Source organism: Podarcis raffonei, chromosome 2, assembly GCF_027172205.1.
Source record: "Podarcis raffonei isolate rPodRaf1 chromosome 2, rPodRaf1.pri, whole genome shotgun sequence".
Taxonomy (NCBI): domain Eukaryota; kingdom Metazoa; phylum Chordata; class Lepidosauria; order Squamata; family Lacertidae; genus Podarcis; species Podarcis raffonei.
The window spans coordinates 105065276-105092312 of record NC_070603.1 but is presented as its reverse complement, the minus strand read 5'-3'; the positions used below and the strand labels follow the sequence as shown (position 1 = coordinate 105092312).

The following is a 27037-nucleotide window of genomic DNA, read 5'->3' as shown; positions in this document are numbered from 1 at the left end:
AACCTACTCCCAGGTTAAGTGTGGATAGAATTTCAGCCTCAGAATTAAATCAGTGGCCCAAAGGTGGGAGAATCTTTGGCCCTCTGTTTAAGAAATCAACAACAATGTTGCTGACCAGCAGTGATCAGAAGGAGGAATGACCGCTGGGAGGAGCGCAGAAAGAAGAAACGCCATGGTACACCTGCAACAGCACAATCGGACACCTTCATCTGCCCCACCTGCAACGCAACATGTCTCTGCTTTATTGGTCTCTACAGCCACAGGAGGCGTTGTAACTCTCCAACGGTTTGACTTTACCCCCAAAGGTGCACTCCTCCATCGTCAACCCAAGACTGTCGGATGCCCACCAGAATGCTGAACTACAGCTCCCACCATCCTTGCCCATTGGCCTAGCTTACTGGAGTTGATGGGAGTTGTAGTTCAGCAATACCTGGAGTGCTAAAGGTTCCCAACCCTTGCATTTAAGCCCCTTATGTCTATTCATTTCAAGCATTTTTGAGCAGCCCTATCAAAGATACTTATTCTTAAAAATGTGAAGGTTGAGCCTGATGAAGTTAAGACTGGCTCCCTCCTTGTCTTTCTGCCTGCGGGTGAATACTTTCTCGTTCCAACAGAAACTGACTGCTTTTAATGAAAGGGCTGGTGCCATGCTGCTTTTCTGTAATTTTTGGTATGGTTTTAATAATTTTGTAAAGGTAGATGTAAAGGGATGCGGGTGGCGCTGTGGGTAAAAGCCTCAGCGCCTAGGACTTGCCGATCCAAAGGTTGGCGGTTCGAATCCCCGCGGCGGGGTGCGCTCCTGTCGCTCGGTCCCAGCGCCTGCCAACCTAGCAGTTCGAAAGCACCCCCGGGTGCAAGTAGATAAATAGGGACCGCTTACTAGCGGGAAGGTAAACGGCGTTCCGTGTGCTGCGCTGGCTCGCCAGATGCAGCTTGTCACGCTGGCCACGTGACCCGGAAGTGTCTTCGGACAGCGCTGGCTCCCGGCCTATAGAGTGAGATGAGCGCACAACCCTAGAGTCTGTCAAGACTGGCCCGTACGGGCAGGGGTACCTTTACCTTTTTTAAAGGTAGATAATTTTAATTCCACCAATGTTCAGTTGTTTCTTTAATGTCCGTCCGTCCCTCCAGGCTGGGGGAAAAGGCCAGGTATAATTTGTTGTTAACATCTGTCTGGGGTGTGTGTGTGTTTGGATTCAAACCACTGCTTTAGCAACACCAAAGTGACCTCCCTGGGATACAAACCTGGGCAGTGTGTATGGAGGTCCTGGGCTACCCAGAAAAAGACCCCCTTCTTGGCCACACTGATGTGGTCCAAAACAAAGAAGAGCAATACATTTGGCACCAGCTTGGAATCGGGAGTCGCTGGAAGGAGGTGTACAAGGCGCCATCCAATTCCAGATTTACTCCTTAGCCTTTTCCTCTCCCAGAGAAGCCATCTGGGCAACCCAGTCTGATGGGTGGGGTACAAATAACAAAATTATTACAAAGTACTATATCCTGCAAGGCAGCAGAGGTTTAGGATCAGAGCAGGGTAATAATAGCTCTTTTTTCTGGGGGTACTCAAGGATACGCAATACTAGCACCCAGATGTTAAAAGCGTGGGAGTACCAGCACCTTTTCTTTAAAAAAAGCACTGGATATAAATAAATATATAGCATCAACAACAATAGTAATAATAATAATAATAATAATCATAACGGCACTCTCTTCATCTCTAAAGCCCCGGTCCTCCATGCATGCACTGAACTCGGTGGGACTTGCATCCGAATCGATAGGCTTGGGAGGACGAGGATAGTTTGCTCTTGGCTCGCTTCGGAGAGACTGCCTCTCCTTCAGCCTAGGCCTTGCCAGGCTCCGTTCCTCCTTTTCCTCTCCAGCCCTTCCCTTAGGAAGGATTCCCCCAGCCCCTTGCACGAGGCCTCGCGGAGCAAGGCAGGCCCTGCAGGAGGAGGCGCCGGCGCCGGGGAGGAGCCAGCGACGCCGCCGACCCGGGAGCAGCGCAGAGCGCGCGCGACAAGCCGAGAGACGGAGGGAGCTTCCCCGAGGCGCGCCTGTTCCCGAGTGAGTAGCGGCAGAAGTCGGGGCATCATAAAATGGCGGGAAGGCGCCGGCGGGGGGACACCTCCAGGAGGGCTGCCCAGTGGACGGCTGCGCCGCGGTTGTTGCACCCTCGGGACGCCTGGCTTCCTCGTCGCGGCGGCGGCGAAGGGGAGGAGGGAGGGAGACCGGAACGCCCGGGCTTCTTACAAAGGAGGGGTGGCAGATGCAGCCCTGTTCAGGAGAGAAAAGGGAGGAGAGGAGCAGGATATGTAAGCAGGCAGGACGCCTGGGTCCCTTTTCAGGAGGGAAAGATGAGTGAAAACAGGACGCCTGGGTCCCTTTTCAGGAGGGAAAGATGAGTGCAAACAGGACACCTGGGTCCCTTTTCAGGAGAAGAGGCAGGCAGGACGCCCGGGTCCCTTTTCAGGAGAGGAGGTAGGGTCCCTTTTCAGGAGGGAAAGAAGAGCGAGAACAGGACACCTGGGTCCCTTTTCAGGAGAAGAGGCAGGCAGGACACCTGGTGTGTGTGTGTGTTTAGAGATTTGTCAGGATGCCTGGTTTCCTATTAAGGGAGTAATCAGGATGTGTCTGAAGAGCCATACTGGATCATTCGACATTGGGCAGCTACCTCATAAATGTGTTACACGTTCAGTCCTTCTCACTGAACGGAGGTTAAAGAGTGATCCTCTCAGCTATTGCAGTACAGTACATGCTAATGGGTAACATGGACATACTTTTCTGTGTTAGCAGTGTCTGGTACAGAGTCTGGATACTGGACTTTGTTTTATTTCGCCCCCCCCCCGGTTTTTTTGCAGGCGCATGTGAATTATGTCATTAAGGCAGCAATCCTAATTACACTTACCGGGAAATTAGTCCCACTGAGCAAAACAACATGCTTTGGATTAGAGTGCAAAATACCTAAAGTTCTCTCTGTGTGTGTTGGTTTTGAAGGATGGATGATTTCCAGAATTACCTGTTTTTTGTTTTCATGTGTGTGCTGCCAGGATTCTTGGATTCTTCTGTAGTTCCTGTAGGAAGATGGAATTCCTGGTATTATGTGTGACAGTTTGAAGCATAGCCAGGACCTCTGTTTTTTGGTGGGGTTATTCCCCTGAAAGGTGGAGGAAAGCATGTGTTGAAGAAGGGTCCCTGTGCTGTTTTCGTTTTTTAAAATTCAGTAGGATGATTCTGCCAGCCCATTGGGGTATCCAAGTAATAGCCTCTCTGTGTTGTGGCTCTATGGCTTTTCCCTTCTGAAGGTAGTAGTGTTTGGAAATGAAGGTGAAGAGTATCCTTATTTAGATTGAAGGGTGGGAAGGAATTTTTTTAATAGGGTTTCTTGTTTGGTCTTTTGCTGGTTCCGGCACAATGTGTTTTCATCCTTGCCAGTAATCCACCCACAATCCAGGGCTGCAAATACTGTTCTACTGTATATATCTTTCACTTTCTGTTCTGTAATTGTGCGGTGCCCTTCTGCTGTTAGTGAAATAATCAACATGTGCACCAACTTTAACCAAATCAGGTCCTCCTGGATTATAACCTATGGCAATCATGTCACTTTTGGTTCTTGGAATTTGGTTTAGCTAGCTCAGATGCATTGTTTCGTATAAGCAGAAGTCCAGTGCCAGTCAGTCTGCTTTGCACATGGTCACATATTTCCACAGGGGGAACTGCTGTCAAAAAAGACCGCTTCCAATCAAGAAACAGACCAAGATATTTTGAGGCCTGTGGCAGCCTGGGGTGTGAATTATAATAAGCCAAATAACTGATAATTTGATGGCCTTGTTCTCACAGTGGCCAACCAGATACCTATGGGAACCCTGCAAGGACATAAGCACAGCAACACGTTCTTTTTACTTGTGCTCACCAGCAACAACTGCTCAGAGGCATCCTGCTTTCAACACTGGAAGCTTTTATGCAGCCTTCAGGGCTAGCTGGTATCCATGGATAGCCTTATTCCCTGTGTGAAAAGCAGATTCACTGCATCATGTTGTCGGTTGTGCTCAAACTTCCCATGGAGACAGGAATAGAAAGTATTAATTAGGTTAGTGGGTTCTGTTGCTGGACGCTCTTCAAGTAGCTCCGCCATCAGAATTGGGAGGGTATGTCAACTAGATCATACATGACAGATGGCCATCCAACCTCTGCTTAAAATCCTCCAAGGACGGAGAGTTCACCACCTCCAGAGGGAGACCGTTCCACTGTCAGACAACTCTTACTGTCAGAAAGCTCTTCCTGATGTTTAGTCAAAATCTCCTTTATTGTACTTGAATCCATTGGTTTGGGTCCCAGCTTCCGGAGCAGGAAAAAAAACAAGCTTGCTCCATCCTCCATGCGACAGCCCTTAGATATTTGAAGGTGGTTAGCACATTCCTCTTTTTCAGGCTAAACGTACCCAGCTCCTTCAACCATTCCTCATAAGGCCTGGTTTCCAGACCCTTGATCATCTTGGTCGCCTTCCTCTTCACATGTTCCAGTTTGTCAGTATCCTTCTTAAATTGTGCTGCCCAGAACTGGACACAATACTCCCAAGTGTTGGTCTGACCAAGGCAGAATAGAGCAAGACTATTGACTTCCCTTGATCGGGACACTAGACTTCTCTTGATGCAGCCTAGAATAGCAGTAGCTTATTTTTGCTAATCTATCACACTGTTGACTCATGTTAAGCTTGTGCCCATATATGTTGTGATGGACAGATACCTGCTGCATTAGACAGCAGGTGGATTTTCTATGTAGCCACCAAATTAGTTCTACCTATTTATATATTTGGGGTAATCAAAGTGGCATCCTCCAGGTGGACTATAGCTTGCATCATCCCTGACCATTGTCCAAGCTGACAGGGGCTGTTGGGACTTAGAGTCCAAAGACCTCTTGAAGGCACCGTGTTGTTTTAGCCGCGGTAGACTGCAGTGGCTAGTAAATCAGACCCCATAGCATTTGGGAGGGGCAAGGCACCGTCCACAAAACACTGCAGCTTCTCATCTTCTATTCATTAGAGAGAGTCTTCAGATGGTCTACATCAGGGGTTGGCAAACTACAGACCTGGATACGGCTGGATACGGCCCGAGGGGGTCGTTAAACCGGCCCCTGGCCCTTGCCGCCCACTCGGTCAGTCCCCGCGCAGAGCTAAACCGGCGTGGTGCACAGCCACGGCTTCCTATTGGCTGCAGGAAGCTCCTGCAGCCAATAGGAAGCTGCAGATACCGCCTCCTCCCCCGCCATGGCTCCAAAAGCCAGCAGGAGTGTGCACATGCACACGGGTGTGTGCGCTCCCACGAGCATGCCCACGTGCTCCTGTGTGCGGGTGATCCGGCCTGACAGCGGAAAAGTTTGCTGACCCCTGGTCTACATAGTAGTATCATGATGCAAATGCCAGCATATGGCCTGAGTCTGTGGAATTCTGAACATTTCAAGCTTTCCCTGTTTTGGTGGGTAGATGGGAATGTGACTTTTGTTTTTAAAGAACCCTTGTGGAACAGGGTAAGACCCACTTGCAGTGCAAGACTGTACACGTTTAGCAGGAAGTAAGTCCCGGGTAAGTATAGGATTGCACTGAAGTTAATGAACATAGAATACAGTGGTACCTCGGGTTACATACGTTTCAGGTTACATATGCTTCAGGTTACAGACCAGGTTACTAAACCAGAAATAGTACCTCGGGTTAAGAACTTTGCTTCAGGATGAGAACAGAAATCGTGCTCCGGTAGTGCGGTGGCAGCGGGAGGCCCCATTAGCTAAAGTGGTGCTTCAGATTAAGAACAGTTTCAGGTTAAGAACAGACCTCCAGAACGAATTAAGTACTTAACCTGAGGTACCACAGTAATAGAATCTTCAGTTTGGAAGGGACCCAAGGGTCATCTAGTCCAACCCCCTGCAATGCAGGAATCTCAGCTAAAGCATCCTGTGGGTTTAGCGAGGTATATAAATTCTAATCATCATCCTCCATGCCTAAGCTAGGTTCATTACTTTCAGTAATGAGTAAAACTTAGCTGAATACCACTTGAGTAATATGTGAACCCTGCCCACATACTCAGTAGGATTGGGGAATATATCGATATAACCTGTTCAAAGTCCATATCGTGATGTCGGTTTCATAGTTTTTGACATAGCAACATATTGTGAATTTTTTGTGTGGGGGTGTACACTATGAAAAAAAATCACAATGTGGGGAAAACCGTGAAGCCAGCCAGCGCCTCTACATAGCTCCATCCTTATTTCAGACATTGTGATGTTGTTGTTGTTGTTTAGTCGTTTAGTCGTGTCCGACTCTTCGTGACCCCATGGACCAGAGAACGCCAGGCACCTCTGTCCTCCACTGCCTCCCGCAGTTTGGTCAAACTCATGCTGGTAACCTCGAACACACTATCCAACCATCTCGTCCTCTGTCGCCCCCTTCTCCTTGTGCCCTCCATCTTTCCCAACATCAGGGTCTTCTCCAGGGAGTCTTCTCTTCTCATGAGGTGGCCAAAGTACTGGAGCCTCAGCTTCACAATCTGTCCTTCCAGTGAGCACTCAGGGCTGATTTCCTTCAGAATGGAGAGGTTTGATCTTCTTGCAGTCCATGTGACTCTCAAGAGTCTCCTCCAGCACCATAATTCAAAAGCATCAATTCTTCGGCGATCCCCTTCATGGATCACTGCCTTGCCGTGGCGAAGGGGCTTGAAGAACTCAGAGAAGCTATGAACTATGCCGAGCAGGGCACCCAAGATGAACAGGTCATAGTGGAGAGTTTTGACCAAACGTGATCCACCTGGAGGAGGAACCGGCAAGCCACTCCAGTATCCCTGCCAAGAAAACTCCATGGACAAAGACAACAGACATTGTGATATATCAGTATATTGCGATGTTTAGCTGATGATAATATCATAAAGTTGAAAACCAGCACTAATTGATGTTCAGCCTGGGACAGAAGGGAGAAAACCATGCAGGGAAAGTAGCTACCCTTCCAGCTGTTTGTGAAAACACCAACGCAGCCCATCAGTCTGAAACGGGATGAGACTGTAGTACAGTAGTTATCACCATAAAGGGGGTTAGGTAAACAAATCAAGGGCATGGGCTTAAAAATAATCAATACTAGAGTACAGTGGAACCTCGATTTACATCCGCCTCTTCTCGCAGATGTTCCAAGTTGCGACCGCGACAAACCCAGAAGTAAACACCGGATTTGCCGTGATTCGCACATGCGCAGAAGCGGCTTCTGCCATCTGTGCATGTGCACAAGTGGCTGCCGCCTCTACACATGCACAGAAGTGCGCAGCCGCCGAATGCGCACACGCACAACGGCGCCTCTACTAGCGTTTGGTTTTGCCCAGCGGACAGGCCTCCGGAACGGATTATGATCATAAGTAGAGGCTGTACTGTAGTGCTAAATAGCCAAGTGGTGGGTCATTGAAAAACTTGCATTTAAAGACCGCTCATTAAATGGTATCATTTTGTTGCTGTATTTTAAATGCTTTCTGACTTCTTATGCTGCCTAGGTTCCTTTGTAAATCTAATCTCTCTGAACATTTTCCTTTCCTTTCCTTTTTAAAAACAAAAATGCTCATGCCCAATTCTTTACATGTTTCAGACAGGGAGAGATTCAGCAGAAATGCCACTGTAGTTCTCCTTGGAGCTAGGACACATACTCCATCTGTTACATATATAAAATATCTTGGTGCCAGAGGCAGGGATCTTAGTATAATGGGATGCAATTGTCATTCTGCAAACAGCTTGAAAGACTGACAGCATGGAGTTGTGCAAGGAAAATTACAGCCTCCTTTTTAGTTAATTTTTTTTAAAGCCCTTTCAAATTCCAATTTTTGTATTGTCTGTAAAATCTTCAAGGTTTTAAAAAGCCAAGGTACCTCTGAGTGGGACGCGGGTGGCGCTGTGGGTTAAACCACAGAGCCTAGGGCTTGCCGGTCAGAAAGTCGGCAGTTCAAATCCCCGCGACGGGGTGAGCTCCCGTTGCTCAGTCCCAGCTCCTGCCAACCTAGCAGTTCAAAAGCACATCCAAGTGCAAGTAGATAAATAGGTACCGCTCCGGCGGGAAGGTAAACGGCGTTTCCCTGTGCTGTTCTGGTTCACCAGAAGCGGCTTCGTCATGCTGGCCACATCACCCGGAAGCTGTACGCCGGCTCCCTCGGCCAATAAAGCGAGATGAGCACCGCAACCCCAGAGTCGTCTGCGACTGGACCTAATGGTCAGGGGTCCCTTTACCTTTACCTCTGAGTAGTTGTTCACATGGGTAGAACATCAGCCAGTTGCAATAATTTGGGAGCAGCCCACACACACAGTGTTAGGACACATGACTTTTTCTTAGGCTCAGCCTCTGGTGCCACCAGTTAAAAGGATCTTAGGTAAAAGACCGTGAGCTGGATGTTGCTGAACTGCAACTCTCAGAGGTTGATGATACAGCTGTAGCTTTGCTACACCCGGAAGGCCACAGGTTCCCTCCCCCTGGGCTGGGTGGACCAGTGGTTTGACTCAGTATAATGCTGTGCTCTATCTCTGTAACTAACAGGACTGATCACTTTAATTCTGTTTTCATTCTTTTTTATCCTGTCGAAAGGTTTTGCAGCGGCGTGTGAATCATTAGCTGACATTTACACAAGCTGGGCCTTGTGTAATGAAAACCACATAGGTATCACTTTTGGGGATCGTTGCATAGGCATAATACCATTGCTAAGCTTACCCATGTATCCTCCAACCTTTCCCTTTGAAAACAAAGCAAAGCACCAGCTCAGATTTCTAGACGCGAGCTTAAAATTATTTAGTCGACAGCTGGTCAGGATTGACCAGCCGTATTTCCATCTTCCGGGACCCATCTTCCCTCCTTCCTTTTAGGGTTGGGTATAGGTACGCTGGTTGCTTTGGGGAGCAGTAGGGCTTTTCCCCCCATGGCAATTTCCATGCTTGCAGTTTTCTCCGTGCACCTCTACAGCGTCCTGTGCCCAGGGTGGGATACTTGCTTGGCAGGCATGTAATGCCAGATTCAGGCTGCTCACAATCTACATGCTCTCTCCCCCCCCCCCCCCCAATTTCAGGCCATCTGTGCATTGCAAATAGCTGGTCCTCCATACGCTGTCATGCACAAAAGCACACAGTTCGTCTGCCCCCCTCCCAGCTGATCTGCGTAGATCTGTGGGGTCATCGTTCTCTCGCATCAGATAATCAATCCGATGATCAGGAAGAGGACGATTTGTACCCTTAGCACTGTGCTTGATTTACATTTCTCGCACCTCACCCGCTGCCATCAAAATTGGTGGACCCCTTGGGAAGCAGGAGAAACATTTGATCGTGGGGCAGGAGGCAGTGAGGCAAATTAGACTCCTGAACTATGGGTTATCGCCTCCCCCTTCCCGGTTTTGTAGCTTTGTTTTCAGGGTTGCTGTTAGGGGTAGTAAAACAAAGAAGTAGTAGATATTCATCCTGTTCCTGGATAATCTTATTTTGCCCACTGAGCAAAGTGAGCACAACTTTCTGAAAATAGTAAAATAAAAATAGCAACACTACTACTACTACTACTACTACTACTAATAATAATACAGTCGTACCTCGGGTTAAGTACTTAATTCGTTCCGGAGGTCCGTACTTAACCTGAAACTGTTCTTAACCTGAAGCACCACTTTAGCTAATGGGGCCTCCCGCTGCTGCCACGCCGCTGGAGCCCGATTTCTGTTCTCATCCTGAAGCAAAGTTCTTAAGCTGAAGCACTATTTCTAGGTTAGCGGAGTGTGTAACCTGTAGCGTATTTCTCCTGAAGCGTATGTAACCCAAGGTACCACTGTAATGACAAGCCATTTCTATAGAACAGGCATGTCCAACACACAAGAGACTGCGATCTACTCCCAGTATAAAAATTCTGGAAGTGATCTACCCATGAAGGGGGTGGGAAGCCAAAGTTGTTTGACCTTTTTTTAGGGGGGACCAAGCCAAGGTCGTTGAACTTTCTTAGGGGGGAGGACAAAGCCAAAGTTCTTGAGCTTTTTTTTAGGGAGGGGGAAAATCACGCACCTAAAACAGCGACGCAGCGGTAACAACTGCTTCTGTTTTCTAACATACCATTAAGGAACACCCATTTCACACAAAGGACAAGCAGACTTGCTTATCACCAGCGCTGATTGAGAGGGAGCCCAAGATCGACCGTGATCATCCGGGGATCGACCTGTCCATCGCGGTCGACAGGTTGGACATCCCTGCTATAGAACATATAACATCTGGTCATCAGCATTTTAAAAAATGAACCTGGTTGAAGAGCTGTGCAGGTTGGTGGGGCGACCGAAGGTGCTGCCATGGTCAGAGCAGGAAAAATTATCTCTAGTTGCAATTAAAAAATAAATAAAACAGGATCCAGCATCAGCATCTATGAAGCCAAACCTGGACATGGGTAGGGAAAGATGTCAAATAATGTTTTAGGTGCCACAGCGCTGCTTTTTGAGGCACCTGAGATCTTTGCAGCCACGCTTGGGACGCTCACTTTGCTTCTGAGTTTTGTGCGTGCCGTAATATTGCCCCAGTTTGCACCAGCTTCTCTGTTCGTGCTCTTCTGCCCTGGGAATTGCCATCCTGTTATTTCTTGCAAGGAAACGTAGAGGACAATGGCCGAGCCTCCTATTGTTGCCCCCAGAAAGCTTACACGCTCGGACGCATGAAATAAATCAGGGTGCGTGTTTTGTGGTTCCATCGAAATACAGCCCTACAGTTTCCAGGCTAAAGTTGTTTGACAGAGTCAGCTTGTTTAGAAAAAGAAAAGGTGATGTTCTAACTGCATGCGATAGTCTGTCGCTGTGCATAACTTTGTTCCTTCCTTGAAGTGTTAACGTTTTCTAACCAGATTTCTAGATTGTTAGCGGTCCTGGAAACCTACACCAAATCAATGAGGCATCTGCTGTCTGCGCCTCCTTTTTGCCCGTGCAAACGGATGGGAAGAGGCTTGCCTGAACTAATTGCTTTGATAAATTATTCATTCTGGTGCTACGCAGCAGGCTGGCGATCAAATGCTGTCTCTTTTGCCTGCGGAGGAGACAAGAAGATGTAAATCTTCCTTGCCCTGCAAAGAGCAGTGATTTAGGCATCTTTTAAGGCCTACGGGGTCAATAAAGGGAATGGAAATTGGTCACAAAAGCTGAGCTGGTTGATGCCGATTGACTTACTACTCTTCCTGTCTCAAAGCAAGAGACGGACATCCATTGGGTGTCACTGCGCTTCGGAGACTGGAGAAAAATGCCCGCAACATCTGACTGTGGTTAATTTCCAATGGGATAGTTATTTATCTCCCCCTCTTGCCCGCAATAAACTTTCACCTGCAGTGAATTCATCAAAAACTTTCAGTTTTGTTTCCCACAGTTGATGGTTTCGCCATAAGCTGTGTTTTGAGAAACCGTTGTTTAGTCGTTTAGTCGTGTCCGACTCTTCGTGACCCCATGGACCAGAGAACGCCAGGCACTCCTGTCTCCCACTGCCTCCCGCATTTTTGTCAAACTCATGTTAGTAGCTTCGAGAACACTGCCCAACCATCTCGTCCTCTGTCGTCCCCTTCTCCTTGTGCCCTCCATCTTTCCCAACATCAGGGTCTTTTCCAGGGAGTCTTCTCTTCTCATGAGGTGGCCAAAGTATTGGAGCCTCAGCTTCAGGATCTATCCTTCCAGTGAGCACTCAGGGCTGATTTCCTTAAGAATGGATAGGTTTGATCTTCTTGCAGTCATGGGACTCTCAAGAGTCTCCTCCAGCACCATAATTCAAAAGCATCAATTCTTCGGCGATCAGCCTTCTTTATGGTCCAGCTCTCACTTCCATACATCACTACTGGGAAAACCATGGCTTTAACTATAGGGAACTATACGGACCTCAGAAAACATGGCTTTGGATAAAAAGCTTGCTTAAACCTTCAAGCTGTTTCCTCCCTCCACCCGCTTCTCAATGTGAGGACTTAGTGGGGAAAACGAGGAATAATAGATTCTTACAGGTACTGGTAGACTTTAGAGACAAGGTGCTTGGATTACGGTGGGCAAAGATGGAGATCTCTCTGAAATCCATTAGCTCCACACCCTCATGTTTGCTCCCCCTTTAGCTTTCTAAAAAACAGTTGCTGTCAGGTCTGAAGATATGGATGCAGCTGGGAGCCCCGCTCTGTACACACTAGGTGATCTCATGATATGCAACCTTGCATGGCCTGGGTTCTCAATCACACAGGGTTGGGAGTCCATGTGTTGCTTAAGCCTCAGAGCTCTTGTAAGGAACTGAGGAACCAAGGCATCTGCACTTGCCTGGTCAACAGACTGGAGAACTCAATCCCCAAATCTAGAGGAGAGTCTGGCTGTGACAAATTAATCAAGGAGTTGACATCAGTCAGTTGCCTTCACTACACAGTTGTACCTTGGTTGACGAACGCCTTACGACTCAAACGTTTTGGCTCCCGAAGACTGCAAAGCTGGAAGTGATTGTTCTGGTTTGCGAGCGTTCTTTGGAACCCGGACATCCGACGTGGTTTCCACAGGTTCTGATTGGCTGCAGGACCTTCCAGCAGCCAATCAGAAGCCGTGCCTTGGTTTCCGAACGTTTTGGAAGTCGAATGGACTTCCGGAATGGATTCCGTTCGACTTCCAAGATACGACTGTACTACTGAAAACCTTTTTCTTTAGGCAAGCCTACCAAGCCTAGATAGGATATAAAAACAGCCAACCACTTAGAGGTTTTATTTATGGTGAAGTGGTATACAGTGGTACCTTGGGTTAAGTATTTTATTTGTTCTGGAGGTCCGTTCTTAACCTGAAACTGTTCTTAACCTGAAGCACCACTTTAGCTAATGGGGCCTCCTGCTGCCGCCGTGCCACCGGAGCCCGATTTCTGTTCTCATCCTGAAGCAAACTTCTTAACCCGAGGTACTATTTCTGGGTTGGTGGAGTCTGTAACCTGAAGCGTATGTAACCTGAAGCGAATGTAACCCAAGGTACCACTGTACGTGTTTTGTTCAATAAATAAAATAAACATTTTCTGATGTTGACACAACTTCTGCATGTTTTCAGTCCTACGTAGGTACGACCAATGGCATGGTCCGATTTGAATATGTCACACAGATTGTGGGCAAAGCTACTGCGCCGGAATGCCATTTTGCGATGTTAGTCTTAGCTTGGGGTGGCTTAGCCCCGGCCTGATCTGGACCCCCCCCCTCCTTCCAAACATTTATTTTCGGGTCTTCCTTAGCACCCCCAATATGGGTGGCAGCAGAAAAAAAGGGGGTGGTGGTTAAAAGTAGATACAGTGCTGTGATGAGGATGCAAATCACCAGTCATCAGATCAATTGTTTGATGAGTAGAGAGGGGCCAGTTACTTTTCTCTTAACTGATTCACACAGATGCTCTAGAGGAGAGTGTATTGTGTGTGTTTTGTATGTGCTCCTCTGGCCGAAAATGGTCAACTGCCCCTATTTTAGCTGCTTCCATTTTCTCTCTCTCTCTCTGCCCCCCCCAACCTATCTGCCTATGAAAGAATGGTGAGCCAGTTATTTCAAAGCTGGAAAGAAATATTGTTCCGACTAACGAGATGGATTTTTGCAGAGGGCGGCAGCATCACTGCTGTTTTCAGCCAAGCCTTGCATTGTTTTGTTTTGTTTTGTTTTTACTGTGGAGAGTTCGTGCTTGCGTGTGGAAATGTGGGTCGCTGTTTGGACCAGTTTGTACTTAGCCGTTCCTGTGAGATCACAGACCTTGCAAAGAAGCTGAGAGCAATTGTACTGGAAGCCGCATTCTTCCACAGCACTTGCAAGGATCACAGTTTGCCGTCCATTGAAGCTGAAGAGCAAATGCTTTTCCGGTTCTGAGCTCCCCATAGTTACGAAAGGCTCCAAGGACAAAACCGTGGTATTGTTGTGGTGTGTGTTTTTTTAATCGTTGCCGCATGACTAGAGAGTAGGAAGAGATCAGATTGAAAAAAATGTTTTTAATGCCAAATTGGTGGGAGTGGACTATCAATTTGCCCCAAATACAAAGCCTGGGCTGTGTGTTAAGATCAGCAAAGGGAGTCCTCATGGTTTTTCCACCACCCTCAGAAGCTGTGTGGGTAGGTGCCTTGGCAAGTGGGCATTCTCTGTGGCAGCCCCTAAGTTGCGGAAGGCCCCCTTCCCATGGCAGTGTGTGTGGCTTTTTCTCTGTACAGTGGTACCTTGGGTTAAGTACTTAATTCGTTCTGGAGGTCCATTCTTAACCTGAAACTGTTCTTAACCTGAGGTACCACTTTAGCTAATGGGGCCTCCTGCTGCTGCCGTGCCACCGGCACATGATTTCCGTTCTCATCCTGAGGTAAAGTTCTTAACCCAACGTACTATTTCTGGGTTAGCCGAGTCTGTAACCTGAAGCATCTGTAACCTGAAGCGTCTGTAACCCGGGGTACCACTGTACAGCTTTTGGAGAATGCTGAAGACTTTATCCTGGCCTCTGACCCCTGAGATGTGTGTTTTCAGCACCCCACCCTGTTACTGTGAACATAATTTATGTTTTAACTTTTTAATTCTCCTTTCTTAATGGTTGTAATCCGCCCTGGGACCTGCTGGCGAAGTCTGGGTGGTAATAAATAATAAAGGTTTTTGAAGCTTATTGGCTAATGGTTATGTGTTGTTTTGTGTCTAGCCCATGGCTGTGGCTATTTGCTGTTTGATTTTCAGTGTTTGCTCATTTCCAGTTTCCTTACTTTGAAGAGCTCCTGTACAGGACACACATGGATTTATGGCAAACCCTCCCCCATCCTGGAACCTTTCAGGTGTTGCTGGACTTACATAATAATAATTTTATTATTTATACCCCGTCCATCTGGCTGGGTTGCCTCCCTTCAATCCCTGACCATCGTCCGTGCTGGCTGGGCATGATGGTTGTTGTAGTCCAAAACATCTAGATCAGGGTTTCCCAAACATGGGTCTCCAACTGGTTTTGGACTACAATTCCCATCATCCCTGACCCCCTGGTCCTGCTAGCTAGGGATGATGGGAGTTGTAGTCCAAAAACAGCTGGAGACCCAGCTTGGGGCAGCTGGATTTTGAGGTACATCCATGTCATTGATTCACATGTCCAGAGCGAAGGATTCCCTTGGCATATGTTTGTATAGGGCAACCTTTGAAAACTGTCTCCTTTCTCCCAGATAAAATATGCGGACCATTTTTTAAAAGTGTGGATCACCTTCAGAGACCAAGTGCTCATTATTTTAACTCAGGCGGCTGCGTAATGATTATCTTTTTTCCCCCCGCGAGGCTCAGCGGCTCTCTACACCTGCAAAGGATGCAAGAAGGTCAGTGGCGGGAAGGTAATTTTTTTTTGCAGGTGATTGTACTTGAGTTTCTTTGTAGCTGGAATCAGAGGCGCAGGCAAAGAGCCTGAAACACCGCTCTCTTGTTCTTGCTCTTCTCCATCTTGAAAGTGCTCACAATCTGCTCTGCTTTTTTCCTCTCTCCCACCCCCACCAGGGAGGAATAAGCCGTGAATTGCATAAACTTTCAAAGACTTCCAATAAATCCAGGCTCCCGCAGCTCGCGCATTGGAACAGATGGATAATGGAGACTGGGGATATATAGTAAGTATGCCGGCTGGGCTGTGGGGGCATGGCTAGTTCTCCCAGGGGTTCTGTGTGTGTCTGCTGTGCACATGTATTTAAATCTGCCCTCCTGTGTTCCTTTACTAGACAGCTGGCCCCATGCAAATGCTCCATTTCTTCCAGTAGTAATACCCTGTATGTGTTGTTGGCTACAGACCTACAGCCAAAGATTTGGCCGGCAGATTTCCTCTGTCAGCTGCAGGCAAGGGTGGAGAACCTTCTTCCAGCCCGAAGATCACATTCATTAGAGGTTTTTAAGCAGTGTTAGGAACTCAGATAATATAAGCTAGGCGCCAAATGGCTCCTTAAAGAAAAATTAAAGGTAAAGGACCCCTGACAGGTAAGTCCAGTCGCAGACGACTCTGGGGTTGTGGCGCTCATCTCGCTTTATAGGCTGAGGGAGCTGGCATTTGTCCGCAGACAGTTCTTCCGGGTCATGTGGCCAGCATGACTAAGCCGCTTCTGGCGAACCAGAGCAGTGCACGGAAATGCCGTTTACCTTCCCGCCGGAGCAGTACCTATTTATCTACTTGCACTTTTTGGCGTACTTTCCAACTGCTAAGTTGGCAGGAGCAGGGACCGAGCAACAGGAACTCACCCCGTTGCAGGGATTCAAACCGCCGACCTTCTGATCGGCAGGCCGAAGAGGCTCAGTGGCTTAGACCACAGCGCCACCCGCGTCCCCCTAAAAAAGCAAGATTGTAGCTGCCCAAATAGAATGCTTTGTTGCCATTTTGGGTAAGACTGCTCTAATGTCTTATTTTTCAAAGGATGAACTGACTGTGATTGATCATCAGTTAAACATCTGGCTAGTTCAGATGACAACCTTGAGCTAGGTTAAGAGCTTTGAGAACTTAAAGAAGAAAAGTGGCTTGATCCAGGGACAGGCCATATATATATATTGACCTATTCTGACCTATTTTTCTTAATGGTGACTGCTCCTACTCAGGCTGCACAGGTTCCTGAAATTCATTCCAATAGTGCAGATAAAATATAACTGATAGAATCCTACAGGATGTGTTATTAGTGTGTGGAAACAGTCAAGATCCAATGATCCCCAGGCTTGCACCTCCAGATGGTGGAGGTGTCAGGCACCGTCCTGGGGCCAGGGCACCTTCACTTGGTTGCAAATGGTTGGTAGCCAGGTGCAAAATGCGCCTGGCTAATTTTGAAGACAGCTTTTAAGCAGAGGTTGGGTAGCCATCTGTCATGAATGCTTTAGTTGAAATTCCTGCATTGCAGGGGGTATGGTGAACCTGATCTTTCTCATCCGTCTGACAAAGCAGGCAACTCCATGGGAATTTATGCTACTCTGAATTTATGTCACAAGGATCTTTGTTGTTGGCACTCTTCTAACAGCTTCCTACCCATGGAGTATCTGGCGTGTTCTGGTCCATGGGGTCATGAAGAGTCAGACACAACTAAACGACTAAAGAACAACAACACCCATGTAGTATTACTTATTACAATTACAGCCATACCTTGGAAGTCGAATGGAATCCATTCCAGAAGTCCACTCAACTTCCAAAACGTTCGGAAACCAAAGCACGGCTTCTCATTGGCTGCAGGAAGCTCCTGCAGCCAATCGGAAGCCCCGTTGGACATTCGGCTTCCAAAAATAGTTTGCAAACTGGAACTATCACTTCCGGATTTGCGACGTTCAGGAGCCAAAACTTTTGAGAACTAAGCTGTTTAAAAACCAAGGTAACTGTACTTAAATTTTGCCTTTCAGGGTACAAAGCCTCCCAAGGCTGTTTATAAGTAACATTTACATCTCAAAACAAAACATAATGTTATATTAGGTCATGAGGGTCTTTCACACAGGGCAGTTGGTGGTAGGTAGAAAGATCCTGGTTTGTGCAGGGGGGTGGGCAGGATACTGCAAACCCCAGGTGTCCTTTGCCTACATCCTAGAGACTGTATTCATATCTGAGAAAGTTTCCACCTCTTCCTCTTTTCCTTTGAAAGAATGGGCAGTATCCGTCAATAGCTCCTAATGCACAAGAACAGCTGAAATCCCATTTAATAAGTCCTGCACAGGTGAATCTCCTAATGCCAAGCTTCCTTTTCTAAAAACCATCCCGCAGGCAACGGAAGAATTAGATGAGCACCTCACCTTGACTCAAAAGCACTCTATGTCCTGCTAGTTCGCTCATGAATCTGCCACCTGGCCCAGAAGTGAATCTGCCTTGTTTTTTTCCAGTACAGTGGTCAAGAAGTCATTGATGTTTGCAGCCAGAAAGTTTTATCTCCAGCTTCAGTATAATATTTTAAAGGAGCCTTATTTTGCTATTTCTATTGACTCGTCCTGGGGGGCTTCTCTGGGCAAATCACGCATTTCTCCTAATTGGCTCTTCATTTCAGCAGTTCATTTGTTATGTCGCTCTTTTATTTCGACCTAAAAGAGATCCTTACTCAAATCTGGTGCCGCGGGTCCTCTCGGCATTGGTTTCTTTTTTGTTCGGCTGAGCTATTTCTGCCTAGTATATGTTGAATGTGCGTAGAGCAAGGGGGAGGGAGAGGCATTGTGCTTGAATTCAGACTCTGTAGCTTGCTGGGCTACACTGTAAAGGCTAAGCAGGTTCCCTCCCTTCCAGACACACTGCCACAAAAAAATATCCAAAAGAGTTGTGCAGCATTGTGGACAAAGGCACACGGGGTGCCTAAGTGAGCTCATTCTTGGGTGAAATTGGCCGCATGGAGCCAATTAGTGCAGCCTCCAGGGGGGTACCATAATTGTATAAAGCCCAGTGGGGTTAATAGTAGACCAGTTGAAATGAATGAGCCTAAGCTAGTCATTGCCATGGATTTCAATGGCTGTGCTCTGAGTAGAGCTAACATTGGGTGCAAACCAATGTGTGTGTGCCAGGAGTGCCACAGGGAACAGTGGTTTGCGACTGACCCTGGGGTGCAAGTACCTTTTTTGCACCTCTTACTTTTTACAGCTTTGTAAATTAAGGCTGGGACACCGGTGGCGCTGTGGGTTAAACCACAGAGCCTAGGATTTGCCGATCAGAAGGTCGGTGGTTTGAATCCCCGCGACGGGGTGAGCTCCCGTTGCTCGGTCCCTGCTCCTGCCAACCTAGCAGTTCGAAAGCACCTCAAAGTGCAAGAAGATAAATAGGTACCACTCCAACAGGAAGGTAAACGGCGTTTCCGTGCGCTGCTCTGGTTCGCCAGCAGCGGCTTAGTCATGCTGGCCACATGACCTGGAAGCTGTACGCCGGCTCCCTCGGCCAATAAAGCGAGATGAGCGCCGTAACCCCAGAGTCAGTCACAACTGGACCTAATGGTCAGGGGCCCCTTTACCTAAATTAAGGCTAAAGAGGCAGTCACGCCTCCCTTCACCTGGTTGCCCACCTTCCCCTCCTCTTTGGACAAGAGGTGGGGACACTTGTGCGCAGGGGTGGCGGCACAGTAGAATAACTGCATGAGCGGCAGGGTCTGCGCTGTGATCTCAAAAGGAAATGGCAGGCCAGGTGAGAACGGGATGCAGAGCCAGGGTGATGCGGGGTGAGTCAGATGCTGCGCCACTGATAGGTGGCTGCGTTCAGTCACCCGTCGGCAGTTGTTCCTCGGCCCAAGAGAGCAGCTAATTATATGGCTAGATGAATGCTTCCCAGAGGATGGTACAGTTGTGTTCCAGATTATAAATACTGTTCTGCCTTATCAGGGGATGAATCCAGTTGATGCCTTTGGGCTCAGACAAGGGGCTTTTGATTCAAGCGATTCCTCTGCTAAGAGGACAGGCAATTTTTTTGGGGGGGGGTTGTCCTCTCTCCCCTGCTCCCTCCTTGTGCCACCTGAAAATTGAGCTAGGGACCCTCCAGAACAGGGCGGCAGGTGGCAAGAGGGAGAGCCGCAGGCATAGCTGTCAACTGTCCCTTATTTGGCGGGAAACTCCCTTATCCCAGCACTGTGTCCCGCTGCTGTCCCTTATTGATGTTGTCCCTTAAATTTCCCGGGTTTCAAAGGAAGCAGCTCCTCTCCCTCCCTCCCTGCCGGCCAGGGAGGAGGGAGGCTCCAACTGTGTTGCTTGGCTGCATTGCTCCCCAATAAGGAGTCTAAGAACGACTGGGGGGTGGAGCTTGCATGCCTTGTACCGATCAGATCGGTTGCGTTGCCTGGGGACTCACCTTTGCTCAGCGCTTCCCAGTGGAGAGGTGACAGTGGTTTTCCTTGCTGCATCCCCTTTGCCGGGTTGCTGCGCTGTGGGAACGACTGCTTGAGGCTTCGTTTGGCTGCTAGCTGGGCTTTCTGCCTTTGGCTTGGAGGGGCTCAGAAGTTGAACATACCTGTGCTCAGAAAATCGCTTATTTTGGCTTCTGATCCCTTATTTTCAAGGCTGCTGGTCCCTTATTTTCAAATCTGTAAGTTGACAGCTGTGGCTGCAGGTGGAAGGGCAAATCAGGAAAACTCCCCTCCATTTCTGTTCTTCTGGATCACAAACCCTTCCGTGAGCGCAAGTTGGGCTATACCCTAATTAACTTTGGATAATAATGCTCCATGCTAAGTCATACAGGGGGAAAGTGCAGTTCTTATTGCTTGCTTGCTTGCTTGTACAAGCAGTGGTTTTTTAAATGGTTGTTTAAGGTACTTACGGGGTATTCATATGTTGGCTTGTGAGAGCTCTGAAACTTCTCTCCACTTCCGCAGATGACTGAGCCGGTCACTCTGAATGTGGGTGGACATTTGTACACGACGTCGCTCACCACGCTCACGAGGTACCCCGATTCCATGCTGGGAGCCATGTTCCGGGGAGGCTTCCCCACTGCCAGGGACTCCCAGGGCAACTATTTCATTGACCGGGACGGGCCGCTTTTCCGGTACGTCCTCAACTTTTTACGAACGTCAGAGCTGACTCTGCCTCTGGACTTCAAGGAATTCGACCTTCTTCGTAAAGAAGCGGACTTCTACCAGATCGAACCTTTGATACAGTGTCTTAACGAGCCCAAACCTCTGTATCCCGTGGATACCTTTGAGGAAGTGGTGGAGCTCTCCAGCACTCGCAAGCTCTCGAAATATTCCAACCCAGTAGCGGTGATCATAACGCAGCTGACCATCACGACCAAGGTCCACTCGTTGCTGGAAGGCATCTCCAACTATTTCACCAAGTGGAACAAGCATATGATGGACACGAGGGACTGCCAAGTTTCTTTCACGTTTGGGCCCTGCGATTACCACCAAGAAGTCTCCCTTCGGGTCCACCTGATGGAGTACATCACAAAGCAAGGCTTCACCATCCGAAACACCAGGGTCCACCACATGAGCGAACGAGCCAATGAAAATACGGTGGAACATAACTGGACTTTCTGTAGACTGGCACAGAAAACGGACGACTGATTTTTCACCCCTTCTTTCCCCGTTTGTTTACCGTCCAGAAGCTATGTAGCAGCTTCTCAGAACAAGGTATTAAGAGACTGGAGACTGGCTTCCACTTAAACAACATTGGAGAAAATCTCTGCATCTCTCTCTTTCTCCATATATACATATATATATATATATATATATATTTGTTTTAAATATTTATTATGGATTCCTAAGGACCGGAGAATGGGCATGCTCTGGCCTCTAATCTTCCGTTATGTCGTGAGGAAATGTTTGCATGTGCCTGTTCCTTCCATCAAAGGATCTTTTATTTTTTTATTTTCGCAAAGGATGAAGCAAGAGGACATCTTTGGAAGGACTGTGAAATAATTACATTTTGGACACGTTTTCCGTGGTGTTCACACAGTACAATGTAAAGTGCTAAAAATCGTCTCCTGGTTTTTAACCTGTGTTTAATCCGTCTAGTGCTATTACAAACCACTCCAGAGGCTCCAGTCCAGTGTGAATTATCTCATGCGTAAGCTACACCAAAACGAATAAGAAACAGTACAAGAGAAGTTTGTGTAGGAGAAGTTCTCTCTGGGCTGTACCCAGATTTGTTAAAGTGCAGCTGGGGAGAGGAAAAGCTACCATCATGTAATCTAACCTAGTTTTCATAAACCGGTAAGCAAGCAGTATTAAAAATAATTGAGGTACCATCAGGCTTCTTCTGCCCCTGGTTTTATTGTCAGCAGTACAGCATTTTACAGTTATGAGAACTCTTTCTTTCTATGCATTATAAAACAAGCAACCAAATATTACCTATGGCGATAAAAATACAGTTAGAAGTATTTCTATTGGATTTGGAATGAAATAATAATAATAATCCCCGTGGCAGAACCTTTTTTTAAATGCCTGGTGCAGTATTATTCCCAGGTGTAATGCTTGCCAGCAAGAAGCTAATAAAAAAATGGAAATTACAGATTTGGGGTTTGTTTGTTTTTTTGCTCTCTCAAAATTATTCCAAGGTGCATAGGAGTAAAAGAAAATGAAGAAAGAAAACTTTTTAGAATCACTGGTTGGAATTTTCTAAGCAACCAAAATAATGACAGTGCTGCAATGAACTTCGTCAGGATTTAGGGATCTATATTAAACATGGCAGCTGGGCTGGGCAAGAGGAATATAATTGTGAAGAATTGCATCTTCCCGTAGAATAAAGAACGCCAGCTGGCACGCTGCAGGCCAGATCTAGCCCTTGAAACAATTTGATCTGGTCCTCTGAGGCCCCACCAAATGCTTTTTGAATGGGGTTAAAAAACAAATCTTGCTTTACAATTTCGCTTGTTAAGGGGAAGAAGGAGCGAGTCTGCACGTACGTTTCATATGCATTTTATTGTATTGCTGTTGCATTTGCATTGTGGAGATGCACAAACGCCACTGCTGATCTCCCGTCATTCGGGGATCTTTCACGAAGCCTTCCTACCCCTCCCAGGCTTATGACGTCATAACATCTGAGCGCTTGTGTTCTGCGTCTGCTTAGCGCTAATAGATGCCAGAACACCCTTTGCTCTCCCAGCCTCCAGATGAGCCCTCGGGACAACAGAGGGTTCTCTTAAGAACGCAGGAGCTGACCTTCTCTGCCTTTAAAACAAACAAAAAGCTTGTTTCTCATGGATGCAGATAAACGGTTTTTTAAAGTATTTAGAAATGTACAGTTGCAGGAGTCTCTCTCGCTTTGTGTTTGTGCAAGGGGCTTGTAGTAACACAGATATAACCAGATGTCCCTTATACAATGAAATACACGAGCACAAGAAATGTGAGAGAAACAGTATTATAAATATTACAACGTAAGATGCCTTTAAGGTCATGTTTTAGAGCTCGCACAGAAAGCAGTTCTGGAACACGGCATTCGGGGGGGGGGTGTTTGTGTGCGTGTGCGTACCTATTCATTCAATAATTGTTGCAACCTTGCTTGCGAACGACCTGAAGGGTTTTTAATTAAAAAGTCATTAAGTCTTGCTTTTGCTTCTTTAGTGATGTCAGAGGGAGGGAGGTTTTTGCCTCAGGCAGATAAAGGAGGTTTGTGCCAGCGTGTTTTCCCCTACAGTGTTTGCTTATTTATTTTTTGCTCAGTTAAAGACCAAAAAAAGAGAAAGAAATCTAAGCGGACTATATGAAAGCAGTAAAAGCCAAAAAAGTTCAATAAAGTTTGCTAAAAACTTTGGGAAAGTTTAGGTATAAGAGGTTTTTTGAAATTGGTTATGTTCTCAGCTGTTTTCAATACAGTGGTATCTCGGGTTACATACGCTTCAGGTTACATACGCTTCAGGTTACACACTCTGCTAACCCAGAAATAGTGCTTCAGGTTAAGAACTTTGCTTCAGGATAAGAACAGAAATCGGGCTCTGGCGGCACGGCAGCAGCAGGAGGCCCCATTAGCTAAAGTGGTGCTTCAGGTTAAGAACAGTTTCAGGTTAAGAACGGACCTCCGGAACGAATTAAGTACTTAACCCGAGGTACCACTGTATTGTGTTCAAGTGTTGTAACCCATCCTGGAACCTTAGAATGAAGGGTGAGTGATAAATGACAATGGGCAGTGTGTAGGGAGGTCTTGGGCTGCCCAGACAACAAGACCGCCCTCTCGTCCTCACTGATGTGGTCCAAAGGAAAGCAGAGCAATACATTTGGCACCAGCTTGGCTGGAGGAGTTGCTGGAATAGTGGCATAGGGTTGTTAATGTATTTCGCTACTAAAGTGAAATAGCTTGCTTGTCCCTCTGCTTTGCAACAGCTGCCTGGGTACTACAAATAGGCTCGTTAATTTTGTGAGACGACTTCGATAAGTAAGAGGCTGTTTCAGTGGACCTGTATTAGCTGGCCGTTTTACCAAACTCTCCCAAATAAAATAATCCCAGAAGATAGAATGCAAGAAGGGGGAATGTGGAATTTGAAGACAACAGAGGCCTGCAAAATTTAACTCAAGACTAAAAACATTTCTAAACATCAAGCAGAGGCCCTGCCAGCTTCATCCAAGGTTTGCTTGATTCTTTCCTCAAACCCTTTCCAGTATTTCAATCCAGTTAGAAGTAGATTTGGAGGCTCCAGCACCAATAAATTCTGCACCCCTCCCCAAAAGCTGTTCTCTCCTCATATATGTCTCCACTGACAAACCAAGAACACCGGTCGTTTCGTTAACGTGGCATCACATGTTTTTATTTGCAATGGCTAGAATTGTTCAACGTACGAATAGCAGAATCTAAAAAAAATTAAGCGGCACCATTTAAAAATAGAACATTGTGTGGGGAAGACAGACCCATCACCTCTTGGATTCTGAAGGAAACTATACAAGGGCAAACAGCTTCACTTGCGAATGACACTTTCTTTTTGTTTAAAGTACTCATCTCAATGACGCCATGGAGCTACATTGACGTAGTGCATTAATGAGCTACAGATACAGCACAATGACTTAAGTGTGAGGAAACAAATCCTCTATTCAATTTAAAAAAAAATTTTTTCCTTCCAGTAGCACCTTAAAGACCAACTAAGTTAGTTCTTGGTATGAGCTTTCGTGTGCATGCACACTTCTTCAGATACACTGAAACAGAAGTTGCCAGATCCTTCTATATAGTGAGAAGGTGGGGAGGGGTATTACTCAGAAGGGTGGTGGGAATGGGTGATTGGCAGATAGCTGTGATGAGCCTGTTGACGACTCTAAGTAGCTGTTTTACTACAAAGGAATTTCAGAAATAGACTGGAAAGAGAAGCTGCTGAATTGCAACTCATTACCAAACTTAAAACCATGGAGAGACCTGGTCTGAACAAAGACATTGGATTCTTATCTCATTATACATGACAAAGCCATTTTTCACCTTCTCACCCCTTGCTTTTTCCTGTAAGACCTATTGCAGTCGTTAAGAGTCGTCAACAGGCTCATCACAGCTATCTGCCAATCACCCATTCCCACCACCCTTCTGAGGAATACCCCTCCCCACCTTCTCACTATATAGAAGGATCTGGCAACTTCTGTTTCAGTGTATCTGAAGAAGTGTGCATGCACACGAAAGCTCATACCAAGAACTAACTTGGTTGGTCTTTAAGGTGCTACTGGAAGGAAAAAATTTTTTTTGTTTTGACTATGGCAGACCAACACGGCTACCTATCTGTAACTGGATCTATTCAATTTGTAGCTCAGATTACAAACTCATTAGGTGGCCTTTGTCAAGCTGTTACGAGCCCTCCTTCGTCTTCACCTCAGCTTGAGGGTATTACCTTTTTATTCTGTCTGTGCCTTTCCTCCCTGATTTCAGGACTCGGTGGTTCTTTGCCCTCCACCCCCTTTGCACTTTATCCTAACAACAACAAAGAAGGCAGCTTAGGATGAGGGAAGGTGACAGCTCAAGGACCCACAAATGAGCTTCATGGCTTTAAACACCAGCAGAGGATTTCCCCCATTCCTTTACTGTGCTCCTTTAATTTATTCACAAGATCATTATTTATTGCTCTTTGTTCCTCAGCCTTCCCCCCTCTTGTAGAAGCTCAAAGTGCTGCACAATAATCATAAAAATAAAATATGCATAAAACCATAAAACCCTTGTCAGCAATGAAATACAATTCAACAGACGGTGATACCTAGACTGCTGAACTCGTCCAGTCTGTACTAAATTATGTTCTAAGTTTTCAAGAATGATAACAGCCGGGGGGGGGGGAGCCAGCTTTCCACCAGGATGGAATTCCACAACTAGGGAGACACCACCGAGAAGTCTCTGCTTTGCATCATGGCCCACGTCTCTCTAAGGGACTACAAGCACAGCTTCACCATCTCAAAGCCTGAACTGACAGAAACTGAGGAAGGCACTTGGTTTAAGTACTTGAGTATCAAGCCACTTGGGGTTTTGTAAAAATCCCTTGAATCAGGCGCAGTTAGCTCATAGGCAGCCCGTGCAGTGCTTTAAGGATTGGTGAAACATGAGCCCCTTTTGCTGCCCTATATGCTTACCTGGCAGCAGCAGTAGCAGCAGCTTTTGCACAGTCTTCAAGGTAAGTCCCACATGGTGTGCATTGTAGTAGTCTATCACTAAAAAGGCAAGAAACGTGTATCCCCTGCTTCCTCCAAGGAGCTTCACATGGCATACGTGGCTTTCCCCACATTTTATCCTCATAACAATTCATTGTGGTAGGTTAGCAGAGGTGCCCGTGGATGAAGCCACTGTTCCTTTTATAGGCAGGGAATGAACTTGCATCCCTTCCCCACTTCGAAGCATCTGAATTGCAATTTATTTGCTTAAAAGTGCTCTTCCTAAATTGCACACTCTGATTAAATGGAAGCAACGCAGGTTGAACTCGATCATTAGCTTAATTTCATCTTTGTGTGCTTCTGCCAGCCTGGTGCCTGTGTGAAATTAATTTAAAACATCTATACCCCTGTCTTTCCTGCGCATGATCTTTAATTTAGTGCAAGCTCTGTCACCACAGCGAGATTTTAAATTAGAGGTTGTGAGGTGGGTTTGAGAGACCTACAATTACATCTTAAGGGTCTGGTGGTTCTTAAAGGCATCTTGCCGAGTTTCTTTCTTTTTTTTACAGGTTAGGCACTTGGAGAATAGGTACGTTTCCCTGAAAGTATTAAAAACAAGAATAATAACAGGCAATTCCATGCCTCTGCTTACATTAGTGCAGGCGAATTTCCACGCAGGAAATGTGTGTGTTAGAAAGAGGGGCGGAATCATTTTGGGTTGGCTCAAGTTGCAGCCAGTCCTAGGTGGGCAAGCATGCCCCGCTGCCAGTCACCTGGAAATCGTATGACATGAAGTGGCTCTGACCTGGCTGAAATGGTGCAGCTTGCATTCCGCTCCAGATTTACATTGCAAACCCTGCTTGCAAAAGGAACAACTGGGAGACCCAATCTAATGTTCCCAGTTGCTCCTTTGCAGCCGTGGCTTTACCTGAGGTCATATGACATCAAGTGAGTGACAGGTGGGTGTGGCCAGGCCCTGAGAAGAGCCATAGCAATCCCTTCTGCCATCACCGGAATTCTGCCATCAATAAAGTTGCTATAGGGAAGAAGAAGAAGAGTTTGGATCTGATATCCCGCTTTATCACTACCCGAAGGAGTCTCAAAGCGACTA

The 27037-nt window shown here is 46.8% G+C and overlaps 1 protein-coding gene across 3 annotated transcripts; it reads left to right on the top strand.

Annotated features, from left to right (window-relative positions):
- The first annotated feature begins 1943 nt into the window (after window positions 1-1943).
- On the top strand, window positions 1944-22931 carry KCTD6 (potassium channel tetramerization domain containing 6). Of its 3 annotated transcripts, none has more exons than XM_053378388.1 (4): window positions 1947-2064; window positions 15157-15303; window positions 15479-15585; window positions 20263-22931. In XM_053378388.1, exons 3-4 carry the CDS (start codon window positions 15559-15561, stop codon window positions 20947-20949), a joined length of 714 nt encoding a protein of 237 aa, XP_053234363.1. In that variant the 5' UTR covers window positions 1947-2064; window positions 15157-15303; window positions 15479-15558; the 3' UTR covers window positions 20950-22931. The 3 variants fall into 3 exon arrangements, with proteins under 3 accessions (XP_053234362.1, XP_053234363.1, XP_053234364.1); XM_053378389.1 differs by having other exon boundaries at window positions 15157-15318; XM_053378387.1 differs by lacking the exon at window positions 15157-15303 and having other exon boundaries at window positions 1944-2064.
- Window positions 22932-27037: the final 4106 nt, after the last annotated feature.

Bases quoted from the DNA above. Each gene is read 5' to 3' on its own strand.
- KCTD6 (XM_053378387.1), top strand. From the start codon at position 15,559: ATGGATAATGGAGACTGGGGATATATA. The intron at 15,586-20,262 runs GTAAGTATGCCG...CCACTTCCGCAG, and splicing joins ATGGAGACTGGGGATATATA to ATGACTGAGCCGGTCACTCT.